Here is an 11,473-nt window from a genome sequence, read left to right on the forward strand (position 1 = left end):
GTAAGTTGAGGGGGTGAATGGTGAAAATACTAAAAAGCAGAGCTTCAATCCAGAGGGACACTGGGAGACAAGACTACTGGAGCAGTAGAAAATGAAGGTGAACAAAAAGTACAAAGCTCTTTGCATGGGGCATGCATCAGTACACAACAGGCACTGACTGCCTGAGTAGTAGCTTTGCTGAAAAGGACAGCAAAGGGCTTATGTTGAATGTCAACCTGAATATAAACCAAAAGTGCACTATCATTGCAAATGGAGAAAAGCAGGTACTCAGCTGCATTAGGAGAAGCATAACTGACAGACTGAAGTAGGTTATTATCCCCCTCTGCCTGGCATGGGTGAGGCTGTACCTGGAATAGTGTTCAACTTTGGGCCCCTGTGGTTCAAGAGGGATGTGGAGAAACTGAAGATCGTTCATAGAAGGGCTGTCATGATGGGCAGGAACTTAGGTTACATACTCAAGCCACAATCTGTGACTGCTGCTTCTTGTTATATCCCCTGGCACTACCAAGAGAAGCTTGGACCTATAATCTTTGTACCTTCTTTTTCATTAGCTATTAGATTAGATTCATCTGCTATTAGATCACCCCTTAGCCTCCTCTTCAACAAAGCTTACCAGTCCAGCTTCCTCTACCCCTCCTGTAAGGCATGTAACCTAGTCTTGAGGGATTCAGATTAGGACAAAGTTTTTAACTAGAAAAGCAATGCAGAACATGTTCTCCAGGGAATCTGTGGGATCTCCATTTTTGGAAGTTTTCAAGACTTGGCTAGAAAATGCCACAGCTGATCTGATCCAGTACTGATGGCAATCCCACTCCAAGCAGTAGCTCATTGAGATGACTTCCAAAAGTCCAACCCAACCAACATTTCCGTGACTCTGAATAGAAGCTTGACTACACAATTTATTCTTGGTTGATTTAGATGTCCCACTGATTCATTACTTCTTCTTTGAACTTGTTTGCATCAGCACAAAGAGTAATAATTTATTTGGTCTATATTTTTTTCTGTGAAGTAACATTACACATAGACATCTCAAGTTCTGTACTGCAGAGCGGGTCACCTTCTACCATGTGGATCTTCTTTGCTATCTGCAACAGACATGACCTTTACTTCATCCAAAACCAGTGCCAGTTCTCCTCTGTATTCCTACGTATCCTAGGGTAGCATCTGAACTTTATGATAGTCAGGTCTGCACTGATGTGTCTCTTCATGCTTGTATCAGACTTGCTGGAAAGGAAAAGAATACATTCAAGGACCAACTTAAAAACGTATCAGTTCTACTTGCTGAGGAACAAACAAGTGTCTCCAAATTGCTCAGATGCTAATTTACTGGACCTAGAAAGAATCAAAGAAATGTTTCTTCCAATGACATCTGCGGGTAGGATGGAAAAGTACATTGCATTATTTGAACCATTTTTGGTGAGTATTTTGTGTGTTAGGCAGAATTTGCCTTTGCTGTAATATAGAGATATGATGCAGGTTAATATCTCATAGGAGCTTCAAAGTTTAATTGCCTGGATCCTTTTATATTTCAAAATCAGCACGCTAAAATATACTACATTGTTTTTACTGTGTTATCAACCTAAGGTTTTGAATGCACTGAAAAACTGGATCTGAGCACATGTATCAAAAACTTCTTTAAATTATGCTTGTGCATGTAAATGCAGCAGCAACCTTTGGACAGTACTGGCACACTCACATGACTGACGGATTGCTTGAGTGTTAATAATCTGCTTTTTTGGCTCCTTCTTCTACCCAGCTTCTCAGAAGCCCTCTGTTTCCACTGACAGCTGTTGAAGTGGTAAATACCATCACTGCGCTTGAGCAACATGGACATGGGATTCAAAGAGATTTTAGACTGTGCATTTCAGCAGGGAAGTGCCTGTGCTAACTCCCTCTACTTTTTTTTTCTCCCATAGGGGACCTATACAGACTGTTCATGACTCTGCCTGTCTTCCTGTATCACTACTGGGATTTTATCTCATTATTGATTCCAATGAACACTTTCTTCTGGCTTTCAAAAGCAACCATCAGAGGATAATTCAGCTCTTCAAAATGTTGTGAGGTAGAGATGGCTGTAACCCCATCTGGACGGTGGGCGTTGGGGGGTAGCTGAAAACAGAGCATAGGACATGGGGGAATTGTGTAGGAGGAAGTCTTAAAACTGACATTTTTAAAGACAGGTCAAAAAAATTTTTATCATATGATTCCTCATGTTGAAAGGGGAGGCTGGTATCAAATCTTTGTTGATGTTTTCTTTCTCTTAAGAGCTGGAGCTCATATTAGTATATCACTGTTATCAGTTACAGTTTTCTGCAGCCATGGCTGTTTTTCCATGCTGTTGAAAAGCTTGCTAGCCACTGCTTCTGAAAGAAATATTAGCTCAGCTTTGGTTTTTAAAATTTAAGAAACAGTTTAGGCAATGTATATTAGGCAATACTCCTGTTTTCTGTGACTAAAGAAATGAAAATATTGACATATTTTCAGGCATGAGAGAGAGCTAGGACAATTGAACAATTGTCCTTTGAACAATTTTAACATTGTATGGTTGTTAGTAGGAGCCAGAGGCATGTATCCATTTTCTACCGTAGAAGTATTTAGATGTACATATATAAAAGTGCTCATATAACTTGTTTTACCTTCTAGTCAGAGCAGGCTAATGGTACATCACCTCTTCAGTGCCTCAACTGAGTTGCTAAGCTACCATAAGTCTATTACTTCCAGTCATGTACCCTCATCCCACAAATATGAATGGCAACACACCAAAACAACCTTGCCCCAAGAATGCAGAACCTAAGTAGAAATTTTGAGGTGAGTGGTGGCTGTGAGTAGGAAAGAGGTGTCCTTTTCCTTCCTTTCTTATAACAAATGTTGCATTTTCATTATTATGTCCAGAGAAAAATCAAGCATGGATCATTGTTTGGATAGCTTCTGGGTGAGGAGAGATAGTAAATGGAAAGATAAATAGGGGTGAGGACAGAGATAGAGTGCAGAGAAAGGGAGGAGCCAGAAGAGGGATAGACAGACAGCTGGAGCAAACGGCGCAGTATTCTCTGGAGGTAGCTGCTCTCTATTCTTGCCAGTCTATCCTGCTCTAGTTCCACATAAGTATGTGAAGGGGAGAGGTCCTTGTGCCATGGGCACTTCCAGCATGGAGAAAAGTGATAAGGAAGGAACGCTGAGTGGCTGCTTCCCTGGGATAACTTGACGATTACACATTTCTGGCTGCAGGTGCAGAAAAATACCTTGTCTGGGCAGATGTTGCTCTCCCATGTCAGTCTCTATATAAATTTTCTCCCTGCTCTCACATTGTGGCTACATCCTTAAGGGTTAGGTATGCAAGTCCTGTCTGTGGCAGGAGTTAGTGTATACTGGCCCAGAGATCAGTAACTCGATAATAAACCTTTTTGAATCCTGGCTTGTATTATGTCTTGATAGGAAAGTAAATCTCACCTTCTCAGCAGCAAGCTGTTCTTTCATTGCAAGGATGGTGCTAGTGAATGATGTTTTCCAAGCTGATAAATGTGGGATTTCCTGTGCCGCAAGTTATTTTGTTTGTCTCAGATGTTTATATTTCAGCTTTATGAAGCAATCAGTCTGAGTAAAGTCCCAGGAATAATGGGCTGAGGCTTTTCTTTTGATATAGGTCTTCATAACCATAGATCTATAGCAAATCAAAATATGAAAGTAAATCCCGCTTTACTCTGGTGCTGGGATGTTGAATACAGATGTGCTTGCACAGGCATGCTGTATTCCTTTATCTCTTTATAGCTGTTCATTTTAAAACAAACCAGCTAATGCATGGAAGATGAAAAAATTTTGAGAGGTTGAAGAAAATAGACTCCTGCATCAGATACGGACCCCTCCATAGCCTTCCTGGTAGTTGACTGGAAATGTTCCTTCAAACTACTTGCTTGCAAACATTACTCTCAGGTGTAGTGACTGACTTACCTATAGCTTCCATATCAGTACATTTGTTTTTCAAACCTCAGTTGCAGTGCTTGGAGAAGAAACAGCAAAACCACATTTGTCCCTGTCTCTTCATATTCATTTGCCATTCTTTTCCTCCTTCTTTTCAAGGGCTTTCCCTGACAGACTGCACACAAGCTGACTTTCAGCTCATGTCAGGTAAGGACAGGGATATCCTTTCAGATGGACTTTTAGGAGATTTATTGACACCTTTGTGTCACTACCATTGTGTGAGCTCCACAGGCTGCAACTTTGTCTCCTGTTGCTTTCCTTCATCTATTCTAAATACTAACTTTTCTTTTTCTGCCCAACATCCTAATTCTTGATGGTCACAGGGCTTCTGCAATCAGCTGTATCCTCTTTTCTTTCCTGGAAATAAGACAATGAAGACAGCTATTAGTTCAGGGAAACTACTTTCTTTAGGACAGTTAATTAAGCCATTTTTGACTTTGGCTCCTTGTTCTGTTTGTGATCCTCAGATTGTCTCCATTTCTTAAAAACTATAAGAAGCTTAAAGAGTATAACACAACCTTGCAACAACACATCTTGTAAATGGACAACTAAGGCATAGAAAAGTTAGCAATGCAGGGGAGATCTGGGAGACACAACCAAGAGGAATTAAGTATTGTTTTGCTTCCTTGTCCTTTTCCTATTTTGCCACATACACAAGGCAGAGCAACTTTGTGCCATAGAAAAGGCAAGAGTAAATCACAGTAAATCACAGTCTGAAAAATAAAAAGCTATCAGTTCAGCTGCAGGAATTCTGCAAGATTGCGAGTACAGTTCTGCAGGACTGGTAATTAAAAATCAGCATTAAAATACTATTCTGAGAAGTTAAAGAAGGGAAACAAATCTCTGGTAGCCCATCTGCTTTCCTGTAGCTACTGGTAGCTCATGCTGCATCTGAATCTGCTGTGCCGTGTGATGTTTCAGAGACGCTCAGAATCAGCAGCCCCTCGACTTTCTGCGGCTCCTGAGCCCTATTGGCTGGAAGGCAAAGCAGAGGCGGAGAGTGCCCTGAATATTTTTCTCCTCCACACCCCATAAAACAGGCAGCCGGCATGCACTGTCTGACAGCGAGACCGGTGCTTGCAGTTTGAAATTAGTTTCTGCTCTGCAGCAGTCACTTAGGCATTTTACGTTTGCCTCTCTTAATGGAAGGGAACAAAAAAGCCTTGCGGTATACCAGTGAACTAAACAGGAACTGATCATAGGGGAAAATCTGATGCAAACTTACAGACTGTTGGGACTCTGTGACATAGATCACCAAGGTAAATGTGATGATGATGATCAGAAACTGCATCTGTGAGAGAGTAATTCTGAGTTTGAAACCTTATTTTCTAACAGCAGTCAAAGTGTTCTGAACTGCTGCCTGCCTCGGCACTGGCTTATTTTTCTTTTCTTCCCAAGCTGAAAAGCCAAAGAAGGTTTTCAAAGGAATGCAAAAGGAACAGGCGTTTTAAAAGCACGAAGCTGAAAGGGGGTCTCCATAAGATGAATTTCACCCAGCACCGTGGGACACTCCAGCCACTCCATTTCTGGAACCACAGCTACGGACTGCACGGAGGTCCCAGCGAGCCCAATGCAAAGGGCCACTCCTCAGGAGGCTGCTATGAGCAACTCTTTGTATCCCCTGAAGTGTTTGTGACTCTGGGCATCATCAGCTTGCTGGAGAACGTCTTGGTCATTGTGGCGATAGCCAAGAACAAGAACCTCCATTCACCCATGTACTTCTTCATCTGTAGCTTGGCAGTGGCTGACATGCTAGTGAGTGTATCTAATGGATCAGAAACTATTGTCATCACGCTGCTAAACAACACAGACACAGATGCACAGAGCTTTACCATAAACATTGACAATGTCATTGACTCAGTGATTTGCAGTTCCTTGCTTGCATCAATTTGCAGTCTCCTCTCAATAGCAGTGGACAGGTACTTTACTATCTTTTATGCCCTCCAGTACCATAATATCATGACCGTGAAGCGCGTAGGGGTCATCATCACATGCATCTGGGCTGCTTGCACAGTCTCAGGCATTTTGTTCATCATTTACTCTGACAGCAGTGTTGTCATCATCTGCCTTATTAGCATGTTCTTCACTATGCTCATTCTCATGGCATCCCTCTACGTCCACATGTTCATGATGGCTCGGATGCACATCAAAAAGATTGCCGTTCTTCCAGGGACTGGCCCTATTCGCCAAGGGGCCAACATGAAAGGGGCCATCACTCTTACCATCCTGATTGGAGTTTTTGTTGTGTGCTGGGCTCCATTTTTCCTGCACCTGATTTTCTACATCTCCTGCCCCTACAACCCTTACTGTGTGTGCTTCATGTCCCACTTTAACTTCTACCTCATCCTCATCATGTGCAATTCCATCATTGATCCACTCATCTATGCATTCCGGAGTCAGGAGCTCAGGAAGACATTCAAGGAGATTATATGCTGCTGTAGCCTGAGAGGGCTTTGTGATTTGCCTGGCAAATATTAAACCGAGCAGATACTTTACTGTGTACACAACGTGCAGCACAGACTTCCAAGCATTCAGATCCTCTTTCTCAGCAGAATTTGGGTTAAATCCTTAAGAGTGAGCACCTCTTTTTGTCTCCCCTCCCTCTCATCCTTCTATCCCATTCATGTGTAATTCATATTTCTGTATAATGTTTGTGATATCTACAGTTTGCAATTTATTTGGCTGGAAAAAGAAGTAGCACTTCATATCAATTTGTAAGTAAGCAAATAAATGTAATGATGAATGTGAAATACTAACAAACATGAGCAGCTGTATGTTCCAACTGCTGACAAAATAAATAACTTGCCTGACTTACAGTACATATTGGTTGATACCGTTCCTTATTCTGTTGAAGTAGTTATAGCTACCCACTGCATTATATACAGCTAAAAATAGAGTATATGCTCCTCTATTAGTGAATTAGAGGTTCTCTGGAATTAGAAAGCAGATTTTTCATAAAGGTTACTGCAGCCAACAAGTTGTGTTCATTCATTTTGAACTCTTTTCCTCCTTCTCCACAAGCTGCAATTCTGTTCTTTGTTACAGTTATTGCCTACAACAACAAGATTTTTCAAATGCCTGCTACCCAGACAATCGAATGCTTCGGTTTTGCTGGGTTTTTCTCAAGATGATGATTGCTGTATGTCTGAGAGTACCTTTTTGCAAAGTTGAAATTGCTCCATGCTCCCTGGAGCATCAGTTAGCCCTGGATATATTTGTCAAACTGGCAACCAGGTAGACTAGAAACCTCCATTCAGCTATGAAGCAGGTACAGTATTGACAGTGCCAGCACCAGTGTAAAGATTCACTGGGAGATTTACCTGATGAAGATGAAGAGGGAAATTCAGTTTGAACCTTGAGTCATTCCTTGTTCTGAAGTGCTGTGGGGAACAAGGACTCCGTGTGCTTCAGAAGAAAACACATCCTTGTTAGAACAAGCTGCTCTGAAGTGTGCTTTTAGCAGGTGGGATTGGGGTCCTTGCAGAGGAGTCAAGGCATGTGCTAATTTGGCTCCAGCACTTCAGGCCATTCTGTGGAGCACCCAAGCTTTGCAGAAAGAATGCTATCACGTGGAAGGGATGCTGCCCAATGAGCCTGTAAACCCATGCTCTGTATCTGGCAGCCGCTTGAAGTCAGCTCACCTTTTCAGGCATCTAATTGATGTGTTCTCAGTTTCATGCTAAAATGCCACTCTCTCTCCACAGATTATAACGGGCACCTTAGCTCCCTGATTTTAGCACCTTTGGAAGTGTTTAACGTACAAATGCGAGTACACAGGATTCCATGAAGTTATCCCTTAACACCTCAACAGTATCAACTTCTATGTAAAAGCATAGAAAAATTATTTATTCCCAGAAAGTCTAAAAACATAGCTGTTAGTGGTAGAAGACCTGGAAAGTTCTGATTTAAAAGGTCAAAATTGAATGGAAAGAATAATTTAGTTTTTAATCCTGGGCGCCTGATTTTACCAAGATGGGTAGTGAATTAGTTGGATGAGCAGTCATTAATTCTCTTGGAAACAGCTTGTCACCTCAAGCTGCTTGTTCCCTCGTTAAAGACAGGCATACAATGAAAAGATGTTTGTGAAAGCCCAATGTTTGCTACCTGGGATTCTTCTCTGGACAGAAACTGATCTTTTGTTTGTGAGTAACTTTTCAGGATATTGTAAAACCATGACAACTTTTGGTCCTCTGTCAAAAAACATGACGGACTTAAGGTGGGTCTCAGTATCTTTAACTTCAATTTATTTACAGGGAGAGTGAGAAAGTCATTTGACTGTGTGAGTCAAAGTCCCTTGGTAGACCAGCAGCAGAGAAATCAGGTCTCCTACACCTTACTCTTGCACTTGGGCAACTCTATCCACCACACACCCCCCTGTTACCCTCTCTCAGCTTTAGTAAATGATATTGCCATATCATAACAGTTACTATGTGGAAGATGTTGAAATACATCTACTACATTAACTCTACTTACTTTCTTCTGGAGGAAACTATAAACATTTCAATAATACATCCCTACCTGGTTCTACTGGGTAGAGAATAAAAAAAAGCCAAAGAAGGATGATTAAAGCTCAAAGAAAGAAAAAAAAATATGAATGTTTTTAAATTAATAGTCTGTCCAAAAATCCAATGGACTCTATTAGATGCCTTTCACTCTCCCACAAAACATGATGATAGCTATGCAAAACATTCCGGCAAATATGCAAGAAATTGCTGATGCCAGTTTGAACAAAATCTCACTGGGTCTTTGTTTTGTCTCATTTTCTTCAGCTATTTTAGGACTGTAAATTATGATATTGGACTCCAGATACTACCTTTGTAGTCCATGGATGCAGAGAGGGTTCAGTAGAAAGCGACACAAGAGCAAGATGCTACTTTAGGTGCTCTGAACATTACCTTCAAAGTCTCTCTTTCTCCCCTTGGTCTATACAAGCACCAGACATCTAATTTAAACAAATCTGAATTCTGTATATTACTTCCTGAATTCCCAGTTGATTCTTAAAACTAACAGTCTCACTTCTTTTTGCAACCCAAGGGGAAGAGAAATAAAAATTAGTTTGTAAAACGCTGGTGTGGAGGTTTTCATCAATGGTTTTCTTGTAGTTTCCAAAAACAGTGTGTATCTCTTTTGTACTTATTTGGACTAAGATTAGTAAAGACAGTTGTGACCCCATTAAGCTCTAAATCTCATTTAGAAATCTAATTTTTAAAACTAGCTTACTCCAGAGTTTTAGCAACTCTAAGCCTTCTTAGCAGCAATTCTGTCTTTATTTTATAAAGCTAAATGCATATACATACTTTTCTTAATGGAGTTTTTAATTAAAGAGGACATTTTCATTTCACGGTATTATCTTTTAGAGTGTAATTTATTGAAATTGCTGGCAAACCTCCTACAAAGATAATTTTCCTATTCCCAGATACTCTGTTCCTTCTGAGTAACTGTATCAGTTTCTGTTTGCCTATAGCTCTGGCGGCTTTCCAGCAGAGAGTCATAGAAATTGGTGTTGTGAAAGATAAATAAGTTCATCTAGCTTGCTGGAGAGTGGGGACAGTAGAGGATTATTTTCCACATTCAATTTGCTGAAGCTTTATTCTTCTATTTAAAAATCTTCTAAGAAAATGAGATTTCTTTCTTTAAGTATCTGGGATCCCAATCACTTTAGCACTTAGCATTTTAGTCAAGTTATGTAACCATGGCACATTCCTGTGTGGCAAGGAAATGGCTTTGTCTCCGCTTTACAGGTGCAACGATTTACATTTTCACTTCTGCTGGAGAAAAGTGGCTAATGGATTTGCTCAGCCTCCTGGAAGGCAGCCTTTGCTTGAGCTGGGAATTGGTGGTAGTGTCCCCTGCCCTTTCCCAATAACTGGCTGTAATATAACACACAAAACTTTTGAAGCAAATGTCTTCCTTCAAGAGGGATATTTCTTTAGCTTTGAAGTAGTTTTTGAACAAAGCAAGGGACTCCAAAAAAGCACTCAGGAGACTGTAGTTGGTCTCAGTAGAGTGGATTTTGAATTATGATCCAAGATCTCCTTTACAACTGAAACATACTGTCGTCTGGAAGCAAGGAGAAATGCACTGATGGACTCACATGTTATTGAATGTGCAGCAACAACAATGCCTTCAGTTATGTCTTTAATAGATGTGCAGAATACACATTATTGATGTAATTCTAAAATGAATTTGTTGTTGTTAAGTGGATCCTATTTTACAACATGTTCATTGGGGGCTCCTTCATTCTCAAGCTGAATTCTGGTGCAGAAGAACTTTGGTCCTGATGTTATTTATAATGTACTGTATTGCTTATAGGCTTGAATTAAAACTGCAGTCTCAATCCCACTGTAAGGAGATCTCAAAAAATGTAGCTTTATGGATGAAATCTTCATTGTTTGTCCAGAGATTACTTCAAATTTTAAATTAACGTTTCAGTCCCTTCAGTCATATCTCAAGTATTCTAGGGTTTTCTCTTTGGATTAAATACTTTTCTCACTTATTAAAAAAAGGAGACCATGCTTGGGTTTTTTTGTTTCAAATGGCTCTGTTGTCCTGGCTGTTTTTCATAGTTTGTTGCCCACTCTGTTCATAGAAGAAGAGATTTTCAGATTTGTGGATTAAAAATCACCCCCTTTGAGTTTGTAATGTAAATGTATTCATCAGTTCCGCTTTTATCCATTTGTTCCCTTGCAAACATTGTTTGTTTGCTTCAGTTGTTCTCCTTCACGCTTGATGTATTTCTGTATTTGTATATTTCTGGGCTGCCAACAATCTGAGCTCTCCGAGGCATCCCCTGCCTGTGTGGTGGGTTTGCCTTTGGCCAACAGCAAAACCCCCACCCAGCTGCTTGCTCTCTCCCCACCTTGGTGGGATGAGGAATGAGAAAACTCGTGGATCTGGATGAAGACAGAGATGTCACTCACCATCACAGGTGAGACAGACTTGATTGGGGATAACGAAATTAATTTATGTCCAATTAAAATAAATATTTAATTATGAGTCAGCTAGTGGGAAACAAAAAGACAAACATCAAAATAACTCCTTTCCCTCTTTCGGTTACTTCCCAGCTTCAACTTCATTCCTTCATCCCTGACTCCTCGACCTCCTCCCCCCCGAGCAGCGCAGAGGAATGGGGAATGGTGGGCTGCGGTCAGTCCACGCCAGCTCCTCTCTGCCGCTCCTGCCTCCTCACCCTTTTCCCTGCTCCAGCCCGGGCCCTTCCCAGGGGCTGCCGGCAAACCCCTGCCCCAGCGGGGTCTCTCTCTCCCGGGGCCGCGGGGGCATCTCTGCGGGGGCGCCCGGAGCCCCTCCTCCCCTCCTCCCGCTCTCCCCTCGGGGCTGGCAGGGCCGTTTCTCACCCGGTTTCCCTCAGCCCCGGCTGCCGGGCAGCGTTTTGCCCTTTCTGACACAGTTTTTCCCCGCGGCGCCCGCCCGTGGCTGAGGGGCTCAGCTGTGCCCTGCGGTGGGGCCGTTGGAGCCGGCGGGAACTGGCTGTGTC

The 11,473-nt window shown here is 41.7% G+C and overlaps 1 protein-coding gene across 1 annotated transcript; it reads left to right on the forward strand.

The window, feature by feature from the left end:
- Nucleotides 1-4,874: 4,874 nt before the first annotated feature.
- On the forward strand, nt 4,875-6,456 carry MC4R (melanocortin 4 receptor). Its single transcript, XM_074146407.1, has 2 exons — nt 4,875-4,892; nt 5,584-6,456. Exon 2 carries the CDS (start codon nt 5,692-5,694, stop codon nt 6,454-6,456), a length of 765 nt encoding a protein of 254 aa, XP_074002508.1. The 5' UTR covers nt 4,875-4,892; nt 5,584-5,691.
- Nucleotides 6,457-11,473: the final 5,017 nt, after the last annotated feature.

The sequence above is a fragment of the Numenius arquata genome, chromosome 4, assembly GCF_964106895.1.
Source record: "Numenius arquata chromosome 4, bNumArq3.hap1.1, whole genome shotgun sequence".
NCBI classification, from domain to species: domain Eukaryota; kingdom Metazoa; phylum Chordata; class Aves; order Charadriiformes; family Scolopacidae; genus Numenius; species Numenius arquata.

What these genes read in the sequence shown, in the direction of transcription:
- MC4R (XM_074146407.1), top strand. Translation starts at nt 5,692, where the DNA reads ATGTACTTCTTCATCTGTAGCTTGGCAGTGGCTGACATGCTAGTGAGT.